Here is a 24286-nt window from a genome sequence, read left to right on the forward strand (position 1 = left end):
AGTAAAGCTATGTACTTATAAGCATTAACATCAGACATTTCAGAAATTAATTAATTCAACAAGTATTTAGTGAATGCCTTTAACTATGTGCCAGCCACTATTCTAAGGCACTCAGCATGCATAACTGGACAAAACAGAAAAGATCACTACAGCTGACACTCTAGGAAGACAGGTAATGAAAATAAACACAGTAAGTATATTTGGAGGTGATAAATGATACGGAAAAAAGAGCAAGGGGTGAGGGGTAGGATGGACACTAACGGTCCTCCTAACATGGCTGCAGGGAGAAACAGCCAAGAGCCCACTGTGCTTTGTGCCAAATAAGCAAGGCAGCGCTCTCACCTGCTTTCAGCGAAAGTGGAGGTCAGAGAGGGGCAGTGACAGCCAAAGAATATAGGGTCTGATAGGTCAAGATTTCTATTTCAATCTAATTAACTTTCTAATTAAACTGATATGGTAAATAGTTTAGAGTTGCCTCAATTCTTATACCTTACATCAATAACATAAAAGATCAGAATCACATGCCAACAGTTCCCATCCACGTACTGATCTAAACTTGAGGCCATTCTCTTCATTTGGTGGTCTCAAAGACTAAATAATTTTTTTTTTTAATGCAAAGGCAGCCAGCCTGTAATCCCAGTGCTTTGAGAGACCAAGATGGGGGACTGCTTGAGGCCAGGAGTTCTAGATCAGCCTGGGCAACATAGTGAGACTCCATCTCTACAAAAAATTTAAACATTAGGCCGGGTGCAGCGGTTCACACCTGTAATCCCAGCACTTTGGGAGGCCAAGGCGGGTGGATCACTTGATGTCAGGAGTTCAAGACCAGCCTGGCCAACGTGGTGAAACCCCATCTTCACTAAAAGTACAAAAAAATTAGCTGGGTGTGTTGGCGGGCGCCTGTAATCCCAGCTACTTGGGAGGCTGAGGGAGGAGAATCACTTGAACCTGGGAGGAAGAGGTTGCAGTGAGCCAGGATCTATGCTACTGCACTCCAGCCTGGGTGACAACTAACATACGCAAATGCAGTAGCACAGTTATTTTGAGAAAAGGAGGCCGGGCATGGTGGCTCATGCCCGTAATCCCAGCACTTTGGGAGGCCGAGGTGGTGGATCACCTGAGGTCGGGAGTTTGAGACCAGCCTGAACAACATGGAGAAACCTCGTCTCTGCTAAAAATTAGCCGGGCATGGTGGCGCATGCCTGTAATCCCAGCTGCTCAGGAGGCTGAGGCAGGAGAACCGCTTGAACCCAGGAGGCAGAGGTTGTGGTGAGAGGAGATTGCACCATTGTACTCCAGCCTGGGCAAGAACAGCAAAACTCCATCTCAAAAAAAAAAAAAAAAGCCAGGCACGGTGGCTCACGCCTGTAATCCTAGCACTTTTGAGAGGCCGAGGCAGGCAGACCACGAGGTCAGGAGATCAAGACCATCCTGGCTAACATGGTGAAACCCCATCTCTACTAATAAATAAATAAATAAATAAATAGATAAATAATTAATTAATTAGCCAGGCGTAGTGGCAGACTCCTGTAGTCCCAGCTACTCGGGAGGCTGAGGCAGGAGAATGGCGTGAACCCAGGAGGCGGAGCTTGCAGTGAGCTGAGATCGTGCCACTGCACTCTAGCCTGGGCGACAGAGCAAGACTCCGTCTCAAAAAAAAAAAAAAAAGAAAGAAAGAAAGAAAATGCCGGCGCGGTGGCTCACGCCTGTAATCTCAGCACTTTGGGAGGCCAAGGCGGGTGGACCACCTGAGGTCAGGAGTTTGAGACCAGCCTGGCCAACATGGTGAAACCCTACCTCTACTAAAAATACAAAAATTAGCCAGGCATGGTATTGGGTGCCTGTAATCCCAGCTACTCGGGAGGCTGAGGCAGAAGAATTGCTTGAACCCAGGAGACAGAGGTTGCAGTGACCGCAGATCATGCCATTGTACTCCAGCCTGGGCAACAGAGCAAGAATTCATAGCAACAACAACAAAAAAATTAACCAGGTATGGTGGTACATGCCTGTAGTCTCAGCTACTTAACAAGCTGAGGCAGGAGGATTGCTTTGAGTCCAAGAGTTCAAGCTTACAGTGAGCTATAATCATACCAATGAACTCCAGCCTGGGTGACAGAGTGAGACCCTGTCTCCCTTCTCTGGAATAAAATAAAAATAATGCAAATTCCCTGGGATATTCCCAAAACAAACCAAGGTCTCAAGGCTCTTCAAACTAGGAATGTCCTAGGTCAGGCTTGCCTTCCCAAGACAAAACTGAACACGTTACCAGATGGCATTTTGAGGGAAAGGTATTAGCCAGACAGACTCAAAGATTTTAACACTATGAAGTCTCATAAACCACACAACCCTCAGAGAAGTCTGGAGGAAAACAAAGCATCATTAGAAAATTGGAGGAAAACAAAACATCATTAGAAAATCTACGGTCCATGCAGCTTGACTGCTTTCTGGTGCCTCCATTATAAACCCTGGCCAGGCGCAGTGGCTCACACCTGTAATCCCAGCACTTTGGGAGGCTGGGGCAGGTGGATCACCTGAGGTCAGGAGTTCAAGGCCGGCACAACAAACATGGTGAAACCCTGTCTCTAATAAACACAAAAAAAATAGCCAGGCATGGTGGCACATGCCTGTAATCCCAGCTACTTGGGAGGATGAGACAGTAGAATAACTTGAACCTGGGAGGAAGAGGTTGCAGTGAGCCAAGATTGCGCCATTGCACTCCAGTCTGGGCAACAAGAGTGAAAACTTCATCTCAAAAAACAAAAACAAAACAAAACAAAACAAAAGTTCTCCTGCAATCATAAGGCTTCTGTTGTCCTAATAACCTCTGATCTCAGACAAACCTTAATGTGAAAATTTTAATTGGGCCAAAGGTACAAAGCTACTTTATATTTATTATACCAAAACCATACTTTTTTTTTTTATTTTGAGACAGTCTGTGTTACCCAAGCTGGAGTACAGTGATGCAATCACAGCTCACTGCAGCCTTGACCTCCTGGGCCCAAGCAATCTTCCTCAGCCTCCCAAGTAACTGGGACTACAGGCCTGTGCCATCATGCCCAGCTATTTTTTTTTGATAGAGATAGGGTTTCCCTGTGTTACCCAGGCTAGTCTCAAACTCCTGGACTCAAAGGATCCTGAGGCCTCGGCTTCCCAAAATGTTGGGATTACAGGTGTGAGCTACCACAGACAATTTAGCCTAGCCCAGAATTTTTTTTTTTTTTTTTTGAGACAGTCTCGCTCTGTCACCCAGGCTGGAGTGCAGTGGCGCGATCTCAGCTCACTGCAAGCTCCACCCCCCGGGTTCATGCCATTCTCCTGCCTCAGCCTCCCAAATAGCTGAGACTACAGGCGCACACCACCACACCTGGCTAATTTTTTTTGTATTTTTAGTAGAGATGGGGTTTCACTATGTTAGCCAGGATGGTCTCGATCTCCTGACCTTGTGATCCGCCTGCCTCCGCCTCCCAAAGTGCTGAGATTACAGGCGTGAGCCACTGTGCCCAGCCAGCCTAGTCCAGAATTTTACAAATTCCTTTCAATTTTTTTGTTTGTTTGTTTTGAGACGGAGTTTCGATCTTGTTGCCCAGGCTGGAGTGCAATGGCATGATCTTGGCTCACTGCAACCTACGCCTCCCAGGTTCAAGCAATTCTCCTGCCTCAGCCTCCCAAGTGGCTGGGATTACAGGCATGCACCAACACACTCAGCTAATTTTGTATTTTTAGTAGAGATGGGGTTTCTCCATGTTGGTCAGGCTGGTCTCGAACTCCCGACCTCAGGTGATCCACCCGCCTCGGCTTCCCAAAGTGCTGGGATTACAGGCATGAGCCACCGCACCCACCCAGCCAATTCCTTTCAATATTATGTTCCCTAGCTTCCTCCTTCTAAACCTGGAAGAGGAAAATATTAATTCACTAAAAAGGGAAAAATACACATTATGACTCTAAACATAAGGGTCTGAGTTATATAAGCGAAGTGCTCTTTCAGAAGCTCTAAGCAATTTGAAAATATCTGCAGACTTTTAAATATTCAGTAACAAAAAAGCAAAAGAATATTCGGAATTCAGAATCCTGCATAACTCTCTAAAATCTCAACTTTTTTTTTTTTTTTGAGACAGTGTTTTGCTCTGTCACCCAGGCTAGAGTGCAGTGGTGTGATCTCAGCTCACTGCAACCTCCACCTGGATTCTCCTGCCTCAGCCTCCTGAGTAGCTGGGATTACAGGTGCATGCCACCATGCCTGGCTAATTTTTTTGTACTTTTTTAGTAGAAACGGGGTTTCACCATGTTGACCAGGCTGGTGTTGAACTCCTGACCTCAAGTGATCCATCCACCTTGGCCTCCCAAATTGCTGGGATTACAGGCGTGAGCCACCATGCCCAGCCTAAAATCTCAACTTCCAAAGAGTCTAGGACTGAAAGTAAAATCATCTCTTATGCCCCTTTACGCAGTTTATTTTTATTTATTTTTTTGAGACGGAGTTTCGCTCATTGCCCAGGCTAGAGTGCAATTGCGCAATCTTGGCTCACCGCAACCTCCACCTTCCGGGTTCAATCAATTCTCCTGCCTCAGCCTCCCGAGTAGCTGGGATTACAGGCATGTGCCACCATGCCCAACTAATTTTTTTGTATTTTTAGTAGAGATGGGGTTTCTCCATGTTGGTCAGGTTGGTCTCGAACTCCTGACCTCAGGTGATCCGCCCGCCTCAGCCTCCCAAAGTGCTGAGATTACAGGTGTGAGCCACCGCACCCGGCCCTATTTTTATTTTTTATATTAATTTAAAAAAAATAGAGATAGGGTCTCACTATGTTGCACAGGCTGGTCTCCAACTCCTGGGCTCAAGCTATCCACCCGCCAGGCCTCCCAATTTACTGGGATTGAAGGCATGGGCCCCCCGCACCAGGCCACCCTTTACCCAATTACCCGTCAAGGGAAAATAAATATTTTTAATATTAAAATTAAGATCACTCAGTGTATACCTTGTTGAGTTCTTCTATCCTTCTTATTAGGTATGGGTTGCTGGAGGAATTCTCAAAGTAGACATAATCTGTAATTAAAGGAAGTACAGAACTTAATCTTTTCAACAGAAAGTTCAGATTTGTCAATCCAAGACTTTTTACGTTAGGCAATTCATGTTTGAAATTAAGCTCATAATTCATTCACTGGTAAAAGCAAACATAATAATGCAGCCTTAATATATCTTCTCACGTGCCTACTATTCACAGACCTTTATTTTCTTGGCATTTTCATTTCAATTAATGTTTTATCAGTTTCTCCTAGATTTCTGTCCCAATATGTCATTTCTTTAATAATAAAAAAAAAGGCCGGGCGCGGTGGCTCACGCCTGTAATCCCAGCACTTTGGGAGGCCGAGGCGGGCGGATCACGAGGTCAGGAGATCCAGACCATCCTGGACAACATGGTGAAACCCCGTCTCTACTAAAAATACAAAAAAAATAGCCGGGCGTGGTGGCAGGCGCCTGTAGTCCCAGCTACTTGGGAGGCTGAGGCAGGAGAATGGCGTGAACCCGGGAGACGGAGTTTGCAGTGAGCTGAGATCGCGCCACTGCACTGCAGCCTGGGTGACAGAGCGAGACTCTGTCTCAAAAATAAATAAATAAACAAATAAATAAATAAATAAACAAACAAAAAAGACACCTCTTATCACTGTGTAGTCAGGGCACACTAAACATCTGTCCTCTGTACTATAACTACTTCCACATCTTTTTCCTCCAATACAATTTGCCTTGGAGGCTGCTTCTCCAATAAAACTATTGACCTAAGACACATTCAAAGCATGGAGAAAGGCTTCACAGTCCAACCTACATTTCAATCACTACTTTAAAAAAAATAAAACATCAGATGAGCAGAATAGGTAAGAGGAAGAACGCTGACAAACTTTTCCACAGTTCTACCTGGGAAGATGAGGAAAAAAGGGGGCCAGGGGGATCACTTCTAAGAGGCAAAGTGTTCTGGGGGTGATATCAGCATCTTTTTTACCCTTTTACCATATTTAATCCAGATCCATTTAATGTCTTGTGATTAAGAAATTGCTGCAGGCTTTCAACTAAAAGGATAAAATTTTTCAAGTGTGGCTTTTCCTCTCATCTAATAGGCTCGCTGGAAACTTCCCACTGTGTGTTTATCTGAAAGGCAGCTGCATTGTTATTGTCTATCTTAGTGGCTCTTTCGCCGCTCTCTTCTGCAAAGTGGCCTCATTTAGCCAGGCCATTCCCACCACCATCCATCAGAAGCTCGGCTAATGAGCAGAGAAGGAAGAGCCAGTCTCTCATACAAACACGCCACTTATCTGAATTATTATTTTACCAGGAAAGAGGGAGGAGGCCGTCCTGAGTAGGGAGAAAGTTTGTTTGACCTTATTTCTCTCTTCCGCAGAAGACTGGGAAGGAGGCAGGCAGCAGAGCAAACGTCCAGGCAGAGCTCAACTCCCCACCTCCGGCTGAGGTTCCCAGGTCCCACGAAGCCCCATTCGTGGGGGGCTGGACCAGAAACGAAAGGAGGGGGACCGAGGAAGGGGAGGTGCAGGGACCCGGCTCGCAAACAGGCCTGTCCAGCTGGGCCCCTGGCTGGGCCCCCACCGCCCCCACCCCCACCCCAGGCTCCCACTGAGTGGGAAAGAAGCAGGAGAGGGGATGTCCCCTCATCCTCTCCAGCGCCTAGAAGCCCTGCGAGAAGGCCACCTTCTCAGGGGACTCGACGGGCCCTACCCCGATGAGGGTTTCGTGGAGGGGGATGTCTGGTAATTCGTACCCCCAAGTAGAGGCCTGGCCCTAAACACTGGGCGGGGTGCGAGGGTGAAGGTGGCCCCGGCCCCTCGCGAGCCCCCGTGGGGGGAGGGGTGGGGTGGGGGGGGGGAGTCCCGGCCCCTCGGCGGGCCCCGACGCCCCCGCCCCCTGCGACCTCAGCCCCGGCGCCCTTGGCTCCCGGCAGTTGGCCTGCGCTCGCCCCGGCCCCCCGCTCCCGGAGCCCGCTCCCACACGGGCCGGGTCGGGCCGAGCCTGCCTACCTCCGACCCGGTACATGTTGGCCGCCATGTCCGCCCGCCCGCCCGCGGAGCCCGAGCCGAGCCCCGCCCGCCGCCGCCGCCTCCTCAGCCTCAGCCTCGACCGCCGCTGCCGCCGCCGCCGCCGCTGCTGCCTCGCCACGGGGGGGAAGGGAGGGAAGGGAGGGGACAGGGGGAGGGGGAAGTGAAGGGGAGGGGACGCCGAGGGGTGGGGGCTGGTGCCCGCCCCCAGCGCCAGGCTAGCGAGGCCGAGTGGGCCGGGCCGGGGGAGGCCCGGGGAGGCCGGAGCGCTGCGGGGCCAGCGGGAATTGGTGGGGAGAGGGAGGGAAAAGGGAGTGGGAGGGAGGGGAAAGGGAGTGGGAGGGAGGGAAAAGGGAGTGGGAGGGAGGGTGAGGGGCCTTGCTGGAAGTGGAGGGCCCGGAGGCCAGGGTCCTGGCTGAGGCAGACGCCTGCACTCAAATGCGGACCAGGGGCTGTTAGAGAATTAGAGTGGGGGCTGGGGCTTAGCCTCTCCCCAGCACCTCTTCCCTCACCCAGGGTACCCCGTCACCTGTCCACCCCAAGACAGGTCCTCCTTCCCTACCTCTGTCCCTGGGGAACCCCCCTGTGGCTGACCTAGTAGACAAGCGCCAGTCTCAATGCACTCTTGGATGCAAATAAGTGCAGGCAGCAGGGTGCCTTCCTCGTGGTGAGATCCAAGGGGCCGGCCTGGAGCCTGCATGCTCTAGGGCCAGGAAGATCCCAGGTGCTTCCCGCCTCGCCTGAGACCCAGCTGGGGACAGAGGTAGAAAAACTCCCTTCCTAGGCCACCCTAACTGCGTCATCGTTCACCCCAAAACTGGGCTGAGCAGAACCAACTCTCCAACACCCAGATGGAGGCCCTGGCTCTAGACAGGCACTATATATGCAGGGCCTGTTCTGCTGGGAAAAGGGACCTTTAGGAGTGAGGGGCTTCCTTTGTCCATGGGGGAACAGGGCCCTACAGTTCACAATCACCACCCCCCACAAAAAGAGGAGATTCTGTTCAATCAGCTTGATGTCGATGGACACTTAACTGGTTATGTGCCTAAAGCTTCTAAATGGTTATTGTCCCAGGCCAATTCTCTAAACAACCTCTGTTTTCAGGGCCTTCCTACTCTCACAGAAACAAAAAAAAACAACGTTGAATCTTAGCTGGCGATCCCCCAAATGAACACAAATAACTTTCTTTAGAGAAGCCAGTCCATTCCAAAGTACTCCCAGACATTGCTGCATAATAAACACGAAGAAGATTTCTTGGTGTGGTGGCTTGTTTGGAATGTGTGGTGATACACAGCTGTGTGCTGTCGACTCTGGGTTTAAGGTCCGTGCGGGGCTAAGAGGTGCCCCCAGAAAAGAAGGTTGTGTTTTGGTTGTTTGGTGATGACATTTGTGATGGTCACTTATCACAAAGTATTGAGATGAAAAAACTGCATAGCTGAGGCAAAATATAAAAATAAAAAATAAAGCACCATTGAATTACATTGACTCTATGACCTGTTTCCTCGTCTATAAAATGGGGACGTGAGTTCCCCCTTCACAGGTGTGGTAAGGATCAGTTGTGATGATATCTGAAAATGCTTTGTAAACCAGGGAACACAGAGCACCATGCAAATAACAGGTGTCTCTTGCTTTCTTTTTAACCCCAGAAAACCACAGATTCCCAAGGGTTCTCTGCTGTGTGTCAAATTATGAGCCATGTGTCAAATTCTGACCCAAAGAAGAAAGCAAAAGTGTTCTGTTCCACACATTGCATAGCTGTCATTCAACATTTACCAGAGATCCCACCAAAAACATTCTGACAAAACTGACATCACTCCATTTCTGAGCTGACACATAAATAGGTTGAATAATTCACCTGGAATCACACAGTAAACTCGCAGAAATATTGGGATTACAAATCAGCCCTTTCCTCTGGCCTAGAATGTTCTGAACCACAGTCTTTCTCCAAGGGCAAAGGCCACCTAGAAACCATAAAGTGCAAAGAAGTGGATCACAAGCTTTAGGGTGTTTTCCCATTAATTTTTCATAAGCAATTTCTCCTCCTTTGAAATCTTTCCCTGTTTTTGTTAATTCATTGTGTGCCTGTCTCATTTCCCAAGCTTAGTGCTCTTGCCAGGTGTTTATGATGACTGTGCTAACCACAATAAACGGTGAAAGATGCCAAGAAAACTCCTCCCTATGTCCCCTTAGGAACAGCCTTATCCAGAAGCCCCCCATGAAAGGCCTCAAAGACTTGAAGGGGACTAGCAGGAGGTAATGATGGTGGCAGGACTTAGAACCGTTTTTTACTCTAGATTCTATATATTAGTCTCTTCCATCTCCAGCTCCTAGACCAATGTCCTCTACATTTCTGAGCTGACGTAGTAGATACTCAGTATCTGAAGAATAAATACCAACAAATCATGGACTCAAAGAATCAGAAGAGCTGAATTACAAGGACTTTGCCTGTGAAACTTTTATATGTCCTAATTCTAGAGAGGTTCACACATAAAGGAGTTCAGCAAATGTTTGTAGATTGAAAGAAACCTTTCAACCAAAGACGGGTGGACAGCCTGCACCTTTAAAAAAGCAAAGGCACCTCTCCCTTCTTAGCTACATGGTTTAGACCACAAACTTGTCATTGTGAAGCCCTAACTTCACTCCTAGTTTGGCAGTTTAACTATAAAGACCTTGAGCAAGTTACTTAACCCCTCTGAGCCTCAAGAGGTGTTACAAAGTATGACTACTAGTTGATACCTACCACAAAGGCTTATGGTAAAATAAAAGAATTTTTTTTTGAGACAGAGTTTCGCTCTTGTTGCCCAGGCTGGAGTGCAATGGCACGATTCGGCTCACTGCAAGCTCCACCTCCAAGGCCCAAGCAATTCTCCTGCCTCAGCCTCCCAAGCAGCTGGGACTACAGGTGCCCGTCACCACGTCTGGCTAATTTTTGTATTTTTAGTAGAGACAGGGTTTCACCATGTTGGCCAGACTGGTCTGGAACTCCTGACCTCAAGTGATCTGCCTGCCCGGCCTCCCAAAATGCTGGGATTACAGGCATGAGCCACCAGGCCCAGCCTGGTAAAATTTAAATATAGAAGGTGTTTGGCACTTGTTGAGAGTTTCATATGTGTTAGGTCCCTTCTCTCTATTCCAGTTATTCTCATCACTAAGGAAGAAGTGTGTCTCAGGCCATGCCAGAAATCCCAGGGCAAATCCAGCCCTTCCATGGATGAAATTTCCTTACACATTTGTTGCAATTAAAGAACCACATATAAGGTAGTTCTTCACCATTTAGTTGAAGAGAAGTGGATGCAGCAAGAAAGCTATAGGTGGCTAGACATGGTGGCTCAGGCCTGTAATCCCAGCACTTTGGGAGGCTAAGGCAGGAGGATCATTTGAGCCTGGGCAACATGGGACCCCACCTCTACCAAAAAAAAAAAAAAAAAAGTTAGCCAGTTGGTGCACACCTATGGTCCTGGCTACTCTGGAAGAGACTGAGGCAGGAAAATCGCTTGAGCCCAGGAGGTCGAGGCTGTGAGCCATGTTTGTGCCACGGCACTCTAGCCTGGGCAATAGAGTAAGACTCTGCCTCAAAATAAATAAATAAATAAACAAACAAACAAAAGAAAAAAGAAAGCTTTAGGTCAATAGGTGAAATGGAGAGTTGGTTTTTGTCTCAACGTAGGGATGGAATTTTTATATGTGCGAAAAAATAAAAAGAGATTGGTGCTGGTTGGCCGAGGGTGGTGGCTCACCCCTGTAATCCCAGCACTTTCGGAGGCTGAGGCAGGCAGATCATGAGGTCAGGAGTTCGAGACCAGCCTGGTCAACATGGTGAAAACCCATCTCTACTAAAAATACAAAAAATTAGCAGGGCATGGTGGCGTGCACCTGTAGTCCCAGCTACTCAGGAAGCTGAGGCAGAAGAATCGCTTGAACCCAGGAGGCGGAGATTGCAGTGAGCCAAGATCACGCCAGTGCATTCCAGTCTGGGCAACAGAATGAGACTTCACCTCAAAAAAAATAAATTAAAAGAGATTGGTGCTGGGCACAGTCTGGGAGTTCCTTCATACTTAACCCAGGACAGGAACCTGGAGGTCTAAAATATAATTAATCTGAAACCAGAGGCCAGGCTTTAGAAAAGGGACTTTATCTTGTTGGTTTGTGTTTTCCATGATTTATTTCTGTCTTCTTTTTCCTTTCATTAACTTCTTCTCTTATTTAGTAAAATTCTTTCAGAAAAGGCCAGCCTGTCTCATATTCTAAGGAGGGCCTGGGTTTTAAAGGCAGAGGAACATATCCCAAGAGAAGTGTAGGCATGTGATGGCAAGAATCAAAGCAGAAGAGCCCCAAAGAGAAAGGAAACAATTGGGAGTTCTGTAGCTTCTCTAGTCATAGAGATGGTTCTTCCATAGATCCCCTGTGCAAAAAACATGAAATCCCTAAAGGTCTTGGTTTCAGGCAGTATGTGTTTTCAGATCCCAAAGTTCCCTCATGCCCTCACAGGGGAGCTAGCTGAGCCATTTGGCTGCTTCCACAAGAAGGTTCCTTCTCTAGTAACATTACCTTTAGGTAGTAGAAAAGAGACTAAGTCATAATGGGGACAGAAATGAGCCTCTGGGTGGTTAACCTAATTGACCCTACTGTTTCTCTTTTTTAACTGCTGTAGATTTGAATAAGAAATGGTTGGCCGGGCGCAGTGGCACACACCTGTAATCCCAGCACTTTGGGAGGCAAAGGCGGATCGCCTGAGGTCAGGAGTTCAAGACCAGCCTGGCCAACATAGTGAAACCCCGTCTCTACTAAAAATACAAAAAATTAACTGGGCGTGGTGGCACATGCCTGTAATTCCAGCTACTCTGGAGGCTGAGGCGGGAGAATGGCTTAAACCCGAGAGGCGGAGGTTGCAGTGAGCCGAGATCGCGCCATTGCACTCCAGCCTGGGCGACAAGAGCGAAACTCCATCAAAAAAAAAAAAAAAAAGAAAGAAAGAAATGGTCAGTCCAGGCCAGGCGCACTGGCTCACACCTGTAATCCCAGCACTTTGGGAGGCCGAGGTGGGCGGATCACGAGGTCAGGAGATCAAGACCATCCTGGCTAAATGATGAAATCCCATATCTACTAAAAATACAAAACATTAGCTGGGTGTGGTGGCGGGCACCTGTAGTCCCAGCTACTCAGGAGGCTGAGGCAGGAGAATGGCATGAACTCGGGAGGTGGAGCTTGCAGTGAGCTGAGATGGCACCACTGCACTTCAGCCTGGGCGAAAAGTGAGACTTCGTCTCAAAAAAAAAAAGAAATGGTTGGTCCATGCAGTGGCTCACGCTCAGCACTTTGGGATGCCAAGGCGGGCGAATCACCTGAGGTCAGTAGTTTGAGACCAGCCTGGCCAGCATGGCGAAACCCCATCTCTACTAAAAATACAAAAATTAGCCAGGCATGGTGTCGCACACCTGTAATCCCAGCTACTTGGGAGGCTGAGGCAGGAGAATCACTTAAACCTGGGAGGTGGAGGTTGTAGGGTCAAGAAAAAGAATCAATGGGAAGTGTTGAAGGAATGTGACAGGGAGTAAGGTGTTTGTATAGATGATTCAGACTGCAGTACAGAGTGGATTAGAAAGGGTGGAGAGTCCAGACCAGATCAGTTGGGAGATTGGTGAGAAGGGGTGGTGGTCTGGCCTAGGGTAGAGGCAGTGGGTTACGATAAGTAGATGGTTTTAGAGAGATGTAGGAGGCAAGAGGTATCGGATCTGGTGACTCTAGGGAGGCACGAGGTGAAAGGGTGGTGACAAGGCTTATGGGGAGCTGTAAGTAGAGATCAGTGAGTAAAGCATACAGGAGGAAAGGCAAGTTGGGGAAGAGGATAGTGGACAGGTTCTGTGCTGGAAGGGTTGTGTTTGAGGTGCCTTTGGAAATATCCAGGTAGACATCTTCTCTTTGGGAAACAGTTGGATGAAAAGGCCTGGTGTTTAGGAGGGAGATCTGAGCTGGAAATAGCCACTTCTGGTGTTACCATCAGCCCAGAGCCCAGCCAGTCTAAGGAATAAGCCAAACCCTGGCCCCAGGGAAAGAAGCAGGTTCCCTGAGTCCTTCAGGTTGGGTGGAAACAGGTTTGGCAGGTCAGGTTCAGGAGATCAGAGTCCAGGTGCAAATGTGCAAATAGGCAGAGCGTGGGCACAGCCACATAAACCACTGCCCAAGGCAGACCAGGAAACCAAGGGGGAATGGCCCGTGCTGACCATCTCACTAGGAGTAGCTAGCAAAATTGTCAGCAAGCATCCACAGAAGGTTCTGCCTCAACCCTCACTCCTTCTTCCCAGCCCTGAAAAGCAGCTGGGGTGGGGAGGGGGAGGGAAGATGGAAAGAATAGAAGGAGATGGAAAGGGACACAGCCTGAAAAAGCAAATCTGACTCATTCCTACCTCACCCTCTTGCCTCTAAGATGATGTAGTGGGTTGAATGGTGGCCCCCCAAAAGACATGCCCACCCAGAACCTGTGAATATGACCTTATTTGGAAAAAGGGTGTTTGCAGATATAATTAAGCTAAAGATCTCAAGGTGAGATTATCCTGAGATTAGGATGGACCCTGAGTCTAATGACATGTGTCCTTATAAGAGACAGAAGAGGAAAGACACAGAGAAAAAGGGGCAGCCCTGTGGAGGGAGATGCAGAGATGGGACTTATGCAGCTACAAACCAAGGAGTGCCAGGGGTTGCCAGCAACCATTGGCATGGGATGGATTGTCCCCCAGAGACTCCAGAAGGACTAACCCTACTGACACCTTGCTTTCAAGCTTCTGGCCTGTAGAACTGTGAGAGAATGAATTGTTTGAAGCTACCCAATTTGTAGTAATTTGTTACAGGAGCCTTAGGAAACTCCTACAGACGGTATCCACCTTTCAATTTTTTTTTTTTTTTTCACATCATAAGTTTATTGACAAACATATCTGGTATGGCATATGAGTTCTAGTTTGATCCACTTCCAGAGGCTGCACCTCTTAAAATGCTCTTCATATCTGTTAAATGGAGGAACTGAAACATCCTTATGTTTTAAGCAGTTGGTGTCTTACTACAAGGAAGGGTGTAGCAAATGCAGATCCAAAGTACAAACACATCTTAGCTAGTAACGACCACTTGTTTTCCACTGAAAATGGCAAATTCTTCCCAGGACCCTCCTCATAGTGGCTCCTATGGACCACAGAGGTTGTGAACCTCCGGATGCTCTGGCCCAACATAGCGCTGCTGGAAGGTCTGGGAAAGGCCCAGAGACCGAGGACGGATGAAATGGCGGCACCTGACCAAGACCTTTTTTTCCACGACCTTGTTCCCCGGTACGCAAGGACTGAAAGCCACCTTTCAATTTTAAGTAAACATAGAGTCATCCAGAAAACACTTAGAGCAGTATACAGTATACACAGATTAAGGGACACAGAAACAGAATAAGAGAATAAAGAGAAATACACAGAGAAAGAAGGGGACCCCTCACCACTTTATCTAAGTCCTACTCAATCCCTTGAAACAGCTCAATGTGTTTAACACACCTTGGTTTGTCTCTCCTCCTAGCTGACACGGTTGGCTTAGTGCTAAGAGAAAAGGACACCTGGGGCCGGGTGCGGTGGCTCACGCCTGTAATCCCAGCACTTTGGGAGGTGGAGGTGGGTGGATCACGAGGGCAGGAGTTTGAGACCAGCCTGGCCAACATGGTGAAACCCCGTCTCTACTAAAAATACAAAAATTAGCCAGGCGTGGTGGTAGGTGCCTATAATCCCAGCTACTCAGAAGGCTGAGGCAGGAGAATCGCTTGAACCTGGGAGGCGGAGGTTGCAGTGAGCCAAGATTGTGCCACTGCACTCCAGCCTGGGCTACAGAGCGAGACTCCATCTCAAAAAAAAAAAAAAAAAAAAAAGAAATAAACAGATATTCTAGTATAGAATGATAAATGTTACAGGGAGAGTAAATCAAGATCAGAGAACAAAAAGTGATGATGGGGGTAAGGGAAGGCCTTTTGTATATGCTAAGAACTGAAAAGAAACTAAAATAATGAAATAGAGTGAACACTTGGGACATCTGGAGAGCAACACTCCAGACAGAGGGAAAAAGTGCAAGTTCCCCACATCAGGAAGCAGCCTGACCTGATCATGACATGGAAAGGCCAGTGTGGAGAGCAGATGGGGTCAGGGAGGTGAATAGGGTCAGGATCCCATAGGGACTGGTGGGCCATGGTAAAGAGTTTGGATTTTATTCTAAATATAGTGGGAAGCCTTTGGAAGGTTTTAAACATGGAATAATGGAGACTTAATTTGGTTTTTGTTTTGTTTTTGAGATGGAGTCTCGCTCTGTCACCCAGGCTGAAGTACAGTGGCCAGATCTCGGCTCACTGCAACCTCCACCTCCCGGGTTCAGATGATTCTCTTCCCTCAGCCTCCTGAGTAGCTGGGATTACAGGCATGCGCCACCACACCCCGCTAATTTTGTTTTTTTTTTAGTAGAGATGGAGTTTTACTATGTTGGCCAGGCTGGTCTCAAACTCCTGACCTCAGGTGATCCACCCACCTCAGCCTCCCAAAGTGCTGTGATTACAGGTGTAAGCCACTGCACCCAGCCCTGGGGTTGTGTGTGTGTGTGTGTGTGTGTGTGTGTGTGTGTTTGTTTTTTGTGTTGTTGTTGTTGTTTTTTTTTTGAGACGGAGTCTTACTCTGTTGCCCAGGCTGGAGTGCAGTGGCACCATCTCACCTCACTGCAACCTCTGCCTTTCGGGTTCAAGCCTTTCTCCCACCTCAGCCTCTCTTGTAGCTGGGATTACAGGCATCCACCACCACGGCCAGGTAATTTTTGAATTTTTAGTAGAGATGGGGTTTCACCTTGTTGGCCAGGCTGGTCTTGAACTCCTGACCTCAAGTGATCCACTCGCTCACTCCCAGAGTGCTGAGATTATAGGCGTCCACCACCAACCACAGCTTGATTTGTTTTTAAAAGTTCACTTGCTTGCCAGTGATGCAGTTTAAAAAAAAATCAGCCAGGCACAGTGGCTCACGCACTTTGGGAGGCCGACGCAGGCAGATCACCTCAGGTCGGGAGTTTAAGACCAGCCTGGCCAAAATGGTGAAACCCCATCTCTGCTAAAAATACAAAATTAGCCGGGCATGGTGGCGTGCACCTGTAATCCCAGCTGCTCAGAAGGCTGAGGTGGGAGAATCGCTTGCACCCAGGAGGCGGAGGTTACAGAGCAAAACTCCACCTCAAAAAATTAAAATTAAAATTAAAAATTTTAAAAAAATCACTTGGACTGCTGTGCAGAGTATGAACCCTGAGGAAGAGAAACAAGAAGACTTCATAGGAGATTGACATAGTTCAAGGAAGAGAGAAGTAACAAAGACTTGGAGTAGAATGGTAGCTGTCATGGCCAATAAAGTTTTTGTTTGTTTGTTTGTTTGTTTGAGATGGAGTTTCACTCTTGTCGCCCAGGCTGGAGTGCAGCGGCTCGATCTCGGCTTACCACAACCTCTACCGCACCCCCCTGCCTGCCCCCCGCCCCGGGTTCAAGTGATTCTTCTGCCTCAGCCTCCAGAGTAGCTGGGATTACAGGCATGCACTACCACGCCCGGCTAATATTGTGTTTAGTAGAGATGGGGTTTCTCCATGTTGGTCAGGCTGCTCTCGAACTCCCGACCTCAGGTGATCCGCCTGCCTTAGCCTCCCAAAGTGCTGGGATTACAGGCGTGAGCGATTGTGCCTGGCCAGACATATATTTTTTAAGGCCGAGCCAGCAGCTCTTACTGAAGGATTGAATATCAGAGATGAAATGGGAAAACAAACTTTTTTTTTTTTTTTGAGACAAGGTCTCGCTCTGTTGCCTAGGCTAGAGTGCTGTGGCGTGATCTCAGCTTACTGCAGCCTCCGCCTCCCAGGTTCAAGCAATTCTCCCATCTCAGCCTCCAGAATAGCTGGGATTACAGGTGCACACCACCATGCCTGGCTAATTTTTGTATTTTTAGTAGAGACAGTGTTTCACCATGTTGGCCAGGCTGGTCTCCAACTCCTGACCTCAGGTGATCCATCCTCCTTGACCTCCCAAAGTGCTGGGATTACAGGCGTGAGCCACTGTGCCCGGCCCGAAACAAACTTTTTAGGACTCCCGGGTGCTTATAGACACCTGTTTGGAAGTATTAGATAGACAACTGGATCTGGGCTCTGGAACTTAGCAGAGAGGCCTAGACTAGAGATACAAATCTGGGAGTCACCACCACATAGACAGTGGAGGAAGCTGGAGACTGGTGAGATTACCTGCCAGGAGAGGGAGTGTGGGTGGAGAGGAGGGCAGAGGCCTGAGCCCTGGGGCAAGCCAACATTGAGAGCAAAGGTTGGTTCTCTACTCTAGCTGCTCCAGGGGAACTACTGAGACAAGGCTGAGCTCCACCCCCAGAAATCCTGATTTAATTAGTTTGGAGTAGGCCATGGGTTTTAGTTTAAAAAAAGGCCGGGCACGGTGGCTCACGCCTGTAATCCTAGCACTTTGGGAGGCCGAGGCGGGCAGATTGCATGAGCTCATATTGCCTGGGCAATATGGTGAAACCCCGTCTCTACTAAAATACGGAAAAAAAAAAAAAAAAAAAAAAAAAAAGCTGGGCGTGGCAGCGTGTGCCTGTAGTCCCAGCTACTTGGGAGGAAGGAGAATTGCTTGAACCCAGGAGGCAGAGGTGCAGTGAGCTGAGATGATACCACTGCACTCCAGCCTAGTGAGAGAGTGAGATTCTGTCTCAAAAAAAAAAAAAAATTTTTTTTTAAAGGCTGGGCACAGTGGCTCATGCCTGTAATCCCAGCATTTTGGGAGGCCGAGGTGGGCAGATGGCCTGAGGTCGGGAGTTCAAGACCAGCCTGACCAACATGAAGAAACCGTATCTCTACTAAAAATACAAAATTAGCCAGGCGTGGTGGCACATTTCTTTAGTCCCAGCTAGTACCAGCTACTTGGGAGGCTGAGGCAGGAGAATCGCTTGAACCCAGGAGGCAAAGGTTGCAGTGAGCCGAGATCATGCCATTGCACTCCAGCTTGGGTACCAAGAGCGAAACTCCGTCTCAAAAAAAAAAAAAAAAAAAAGTTCTCAGGTGATTCCACAGTGTAGCCAAGATTGAGAACTATGCAGGTAGTGATCAGGAGGAGAGCCATAAAGAGAGACTAGGAAGCATTGAGGGAGGTGTGAAAAATGTCAGAGAAGTACCGGTCCCAAAAGCCAAGTGAAAAAGGGAGTGGTCCAACCAACAAACTGGAGCAAGAGCAATAAATCAACACTGGATTTGGCAAAGTGGTGGCCAGTGAATACCAACTGCCCTGCCATCTTTCCTTGGTGGTTCTTGATTCTTCAGGTGCTAGGCAGCTCAAAATAAATTGGTAGGGTTGGCCCGAGATACCCAATGGTGTAGATGACTCCAAGGACAGGGAGAGGGGACTCATGAATCCCCCACATCCCCTGCCAGACTGAGGAATAGAGACTAGAATTTGCTCTTTTAATCAGCTCCTTTTTCTTTTTCTTTTTTTTTTTTTCGAGACGGAGTCTCGCTTTTTCACCCAGGCTGGAGTGCAGTGGCTCAATCTCGGCTCACTGCAAGCTCCGCCTCCTGGGTTCACGCCATTCTCCTGCCTCAGCCTCTCCGAGTAGCTGGGACTACAGGCACCCGCCACCACGTCCGGCTAATTTTTTGTATTTTTAGTAGAGACGGGGTTTCACCGTGGTCTCGATCTCCTGACCTCGTGATCCGCTCGCCTCGGCCTCCCAAAGTGCTGGGATTACAAGCGTGAGCCACCGCGCCCGGCTTTATCAGCTCCTTTTAGCTTTATCTGTAGGTTTGTAGCTACTGCCGTTTCTATAAGAGACAGAGGGAAGTTTATTTGCACTCTTGATTTCAAAAAGGACCGAAAATGTTGGAGAGCTCAAAGCTAAACTTCGAAGTCCTGGATAAATAAATCATTGTTTATGTCTCCTCTTATCTCTGTAAAGTTTCAGAGGAAAAAAGCATGAGTATTACAGAGCCGCTTCAAGGAGCTGCTTTTACAAAGCCAGGTCAGGACTATATTATTAGTGGCAACTAATGCAATGTTTCACGTTTAATTGCACAGATCAGAGCACTGAGCAGGGCACCTGGAGGCAGTTTGACCTTTTCGAGGCTTTGGTAAAGGACACCCAGAACCCGTCCAGCCAAATCCTGTCATTGGTTCCTTTCTGTAAGAGGAGACATAGTGTCCATCTTCTGGAAGCCCTGACTCCCCCACCCCACCCCACCCCCTCCAGGCTTCTAGAATAATGAAGTAAAATCTGGACTGTGCTTTTTTTTTCTTAATTTTTAAATTTTTATTTATTTATGTTGAGACAAAGTCTCTCTCTGTCACCCAGGCTGGAGTGCAGTGGCGCGATATCTGCTCACTGCAACCTCCGCCTCCTGGATTCAAGCAATTCTCCTGCCTCAGCCCGAGTAGCTGAGATTACAGGCGTGAGCCACCTCACCTGGCCATTTCTTTTAAATTTTGTGGGTATAAAGTAGGTATATGTATTTTGGACTGTGTTCTTGAAATGAAGGGTGGAGTCCATGTTAGAAACTAGAATTCTGGAGGCAGAAGGAAGAGAGAAGTTTCCAGCGTTTCGTAGGGCCTCCTTCCTCTGCCCTTGATCTTGGCTGTCTCCTGAAATCTGGAAATCGGGTGCCCTTGTCCTCTGCTCTATACTCACATAGAGCCTAAGTCAGACCTTTTCTAATGGGCCCTGAAGTCTCCCCATGAGGTCAGAGCAATGCTGAAGGCAGAGTTGAACACTCTGCAGCCTTGGTGCTTCTACCTCTTCCCATTCCCCCCACCAATATAGCCCCTCAAAGGCCTCTCAGATCTGGGCTGGCGTGGGGACCACTTGCTTGTCATACTGACTCCCTCCAGGAGTGGCTTTCTGGCTGAAGGTTGCAGGGCTCAAGACTGACTTCTCTATCTTGGCCTAGCTTCACCCAAAGCATCTGCAGCAGCGGGCAGGCTGGGAGACTTGAGGGATGAAGTGACTCCCAGCCAATGGCATGTTGCTGGGATCAGATGCATTATTTATGATGCTGGTGTCAGCATGGCTCCCAGGCACCGGGGGAAATGGAAAAGGCACTTGGGCCAGTGCTGATTAAACTAAATATTTAAACAGGACTGAGGAACTGAGGCAAAACCCATTTTTCTTCAGTAAGGCAGAGAGCGTCACAAATGACTTCAAGGCTGGGTACTTGGTAAACACCATCCAGAGCATAAGGGAAAGCTAGAAGCCCTGGTCTAGGGCTCTCCTCCAGAATCAGCTCCCAGCTTCCTCTCTGGAGCAGATCTACAGGCTTTTGGGAGACTCTGGAGTAGGAGTACAGGAGGGGAGATAGAGAAGCAGAAGCATGAGACTGGGAGACACCCAAACAGTCAGGCCAGCTGCATGCCTCAGGCTGCTTTTTTTTTTTCCCCAGGGAGCTCCATCTCCTTTTCTCTCTTTTTTGGTTTTTGTTTTTGTTTTTTGAGACAGAGTCTCGCTCTGTCGCCCAGGCTGGAATGCAGTGGCACCGTGTCGGCTCACTGCAACCTCCATCTCCTGGGTTCTAGCAATTCTCCTGCCTCAGCCTCCTGAGTAGCTGGGATTACAGGCGCCCACCACCATGTCTGGCTACTTTGTATATTTTTAGTAGAGACAGGGTTCCACCATGTTGGCCAGGCTGGTCTGGAACTCCTGACCTCAGGTGATCCACCCGCCTTGGCCTCCCAAAGTGCTGGGATTACAGGCATGAGCCACCATGCCAGGCCTTTTCTTTCTTTCTCTCTCTCTCTCTCTCTCCCCCCCACCCTCCCTCCCTCCCTCTCTCTCTCTCTCTCTCTCTCTCTCTCTCTCTCTCTCTCTCTCTCGGAGTCTCGCTCTGTTGCCCAGACTGGACTGCAGTGGCACCGTGTTGGCTCACTGCAAGCTCCGCCTCCCGGGTTCAGGCCATTCTCCTGCCTCAGCCTCCCAAGTAGCTGGGACTACAGGCGCCCACCACCACACCTGGCTTATTTTTTGTTTTTTTGTATTTTTTAGTAGAGTTGGGGTTGCACCATGTTAGCCAGGATGGTCTCAATCTCCTCACCTTGTGATCTGCCCGCCTCAGCCTCCCAAAGTGCTAGGATTACAGGTGTGAGCCACTGCGCCCGGCTCTTTTTTTTTTTTTTTTTTTTTTTTTTTTTTGAGATGGAGTTTCGCTCTTGTTGCCTAGGCTGGAGTGCAATGGTGCAATCTCAGCTCACCACAACCTCCGCCTCCTGGGTTCAAGCAATTCTCCTGCCTCAGCCTCCTGAGTAGCTGGGATTACAGGCATGCACCACTATGCCCGGCTAATTTTTAGCAGAGATGGGGTTTCTCCATGTTGATCAGGCTGGTCTCGAACTCCCCACCTCAGGTAATCCACCACCTAGGCCTCCCAAATTGCTGGGATTACAGGCATGAGCCAGCATGCCCGGCCTCCTTTTCTTAAAATAACTGTGCTACTGCATTTGCCTATGTTAGTTGTCACCCAGGCTGGAGTGCAGTAGCATAGATCCCGGCTCACTGCAACCTCCTCCTCCCAGGTTCAAGCGATTCTCCTGCCTCAGCCTCCTGAGTAGCTGGGATTACAGGTTCCCACCACCACGCTCAGCTAATTTTTTTGTATTTTTAGTGAAGACGGGGTTTCACCATGTTGGCCAAGCTGATCTCAACTTCCTGACATCAAGTGATCCTCAAGCCTCGGCCTCCCAAACCATTATCCTTTTAATCAGCTCGAAGAAGGGTAGTAGGGTGTCAGGCAGCCATGAACCCATCCTCTTGTAGTGATTCTTCCCATCCCACCTGATACAGGTCCCAATCAGGAAGCCGACCTCCACCTGCTGCACACAAACACGGGAGACCCTTCTCAGAGAGGCTGTGAGGGAGCATGGCCTTCTATTTAGAATATCCACCACCCTCCAGATTTGAGGAAAGAGGAGATCTCAAAAGGAGATTTTCAGGTAGAAAGAAACAGCTGTCATTCGGGCTGGCTTTCCCTGCTGTTTTTTTTCCCTCCCTGTGGGGTCCCTCACTTGCATCTCAACAGCAGTCACTATCCCTGGCCTCCAGGGATGTGCTTTTTCTCAGTCTCTGCATGAACAAGTGCCCTTTTCCTTCTTTCCTCTGAGAACAGCTGAGACAGGCTGACATTTTCCAAATTAACTTTTATCAGAATTTAGGAAAGAAAAGGAAATAACTGCAGAAAATACAAATGCATCAGTTCAATTCAGTTCAACACTTTTTGTGATTCTTACATTGAGCACCATAGTCTAGGTTACCTTGTAAATGAAACGGAGTTCTGGGACTCAAGGAGTTCACCATCCAATGGAAGAGAAGAGGCAGGCATGAATAGATAACTAGTTTTATTTATTTATTTATTTATTTATTTTTATTTTTATTTTTTTTTGAGACAGAGTCTCGCTCTGTCACCCAGGTTGGAGTGCAGTGGCGCGATCTCGGCTCACTGCAAGCTCCGCCTCCCGGGTTCACGCCATTCTCCTGCCTCAGCCTCTCCGAGTAGCTGGGACTACAGGCGCCCGCTACCACGCCCGGCTAATTTTTTTTTGTATTTTTAGTAGAGACGGGGTTTCATCGTGGTCTCGATCTCCTGACCTCGTGATCCGCCTGCCTTGGCCTCCCAAAGTGCTAGGATTACAAGCGTGAGCCACCGCGCCCGGCCTATTTATTTATTTTTGAGACGGAGTCTTGCTCTGTCGCCCAGGCTGGAGTGCAATGGCGCGATCTCGGCTCACTGCAACCTCCATGTCCTGCGTTAAAGCGATTCTCCTACCTCAGCTTCCCGAGTTGCTGGGATTACAGGCATGCACCACCACATCTGGCTAATTTTTGTATTTTTGGTAGAGACAGGTTTCTCCATGTTGGTCAGGCTGGTCTCAAACTCCTGACCTCAGGTGATCCGCCCGCCTCGGCCTCCCAAAGTGCTGCGATTACAGGCGTGAGCCACCATGCCCAGCTGATAACTAGTTTTTTGTTTTGTTTTCCTCCCTCCCTCCCTTCCTTCCTTCCTTCTTTCTTTTTCTTTTTTTTTTTCTTTTTTGAGAGGGAGTCTTGCTCTGTCTCCCAGGCTGGAGTGCAGTGGCGCAATCTCAGCTAATTTCAGGTACTCATTTCAAAGAAGTCCCAAGTATGCATGATGCTTTTTAAGAAATTAGAGTCAATCTTTTTTTTTTTTTTGAGATGGAGTTTTGCTCTTGTTGCCCAGGCTGGAGGGCAATGGCACAATCTCGGCTCATTGCAACCTCCATCTCCTGGGTTCAAGCGATTCTCCTGCCTCAGCCTCCCAAGTAGCTAGGATTACAGGCATGCGCCACCACACTTAGCTAATTTTGTATTTTCCGTAGAGACGGGGTTTCTCCATGTTGGCCAGGCTGGTTTCGAACTCCTGACCTCAGGTGATATGCCCACCTCAGCCTCCCAAAGTGCTAGGATTACAGGCATGAGCTACCATGCCCTGCCCAACACCCAGCCTTATTTTTTTTTTTTTTTTTTTTTGAGACGGAGTCTCGCTCTCTCGCCCGGGCTGGAGAGCAGTGGCACAATCTTGGCTCACTGCAAGCTCCGCTTCCAGGGTTCACGCCATTCTCCTGCCTCAGCCTCCAGAGTAGCTGGGACTACAGGCACCCGCCACCACGCCCAGCTAATTTTTTGTATTTTTAGTGGAGACGGGGTTTCACCGTGTTAGCCAGGATGGTCTCGATCTCCTGACCTCGTGATCTGCCCACCTTGGCTTCCCAAAGTGCTGGGATTACAGGCATGAGCCACCGTGCCCGGCCCGCCCAGCCTAATTTTTTAAAAATTTTTTTGTAGAGACAGGGTCTCCCTATGTTGCCCAGGCTGATCTCAAACTCCTGGCCTCAAGCAATCCTCCTGCCTCGGCCTTCCAAAGTGCTGGGATTATAGGTGTGAGCCATCATACTCAGCCTTGGAGTAGAACTTTCTTTGATTTTTTTTTTTAAATTTTTTGAGACAGAGTCTTGCGTTGTCACCCAGGCTGGAGGGGAGTGGCGTGATCTCGGCTCAATGCAGCCTCCACCTCCTGGGTTCAAGCAATTCTCCTGCCTCAGCCTCCCGAGTAGCTGGGACTACAGGCATGTGTTGCCACACCTGGCTAATTTTTGTATTTTTTTTTTTTTTTTTTTTTGAGACGGAGTCTCTCTCTGTCACCCAGGCTGGAGTGCAGTGGCGCAATC

General features: G+C 48.5%; 1 protein-coding gene and 1 pseudogene across 12 annotated transcripts in view; both read right to left on the reverse strand.

Annotated features, from left to right (window-relative positions):
* MTA3 (metastasis associated 1 family member 3) overlaps nt 1-24286 on the reverse strand; it is a 271716-nt gene that overhangs the window by 168231 nt on the left and 79199 nt on the right. For 3 of the 11 annotated variants that reach the window (XR_004026930.1, XM_030799376.1, XM_030799375.1), the window contains exons 1-2: nt 7636-7811; nt 4977-5044 (exon numbers count right to left, since the gene is read on the reverse strand). Coding sequence is in view for 9 of the 11 variants with exons in the window: in XM_030799376.1 (XP_030655236.1) it covers nt 4977-5044; nt 7636-7741 (174 nt within the window). In the remaining 2 variants the exon portion in view is untranslated. Of the gene's footprint in view, nt 1-4976; nt 5045-7023; nt 7272-7635; nt 7813-24286 lie in introns of those variants that run through there. The other 8 variants (XM_030799374.1, XM_030799373.1, XM_030799372.1 and 5 more) reach the window with 4 other exon arrangements.
* LOC115831447 lies at nt 13927-14366 on the reverse strand (annotated as a pseudogene). Its single transcript, XR_004026931.1, has one exon. The product of XR_004026931.1 is annotated as a cytochrome c oxidase subunit 7C, mitochondrial pseudogene (transcript).

This window comes from Nomascus leucogenys, chromosome 19, assembly GCF_006542625.1.
Source record: "Nomascus leucogenys isolate Asia chromosome 19, Asia_NLE_v1, whole genome shotgun sequence".
NCBI classification, from domain to species: domain Eukaryota; kingdom Metazoa; phylum Chordata; class Mammalia; order Primates; family Hylobatidae; genus Nomascus; species Nomascus leucogenys.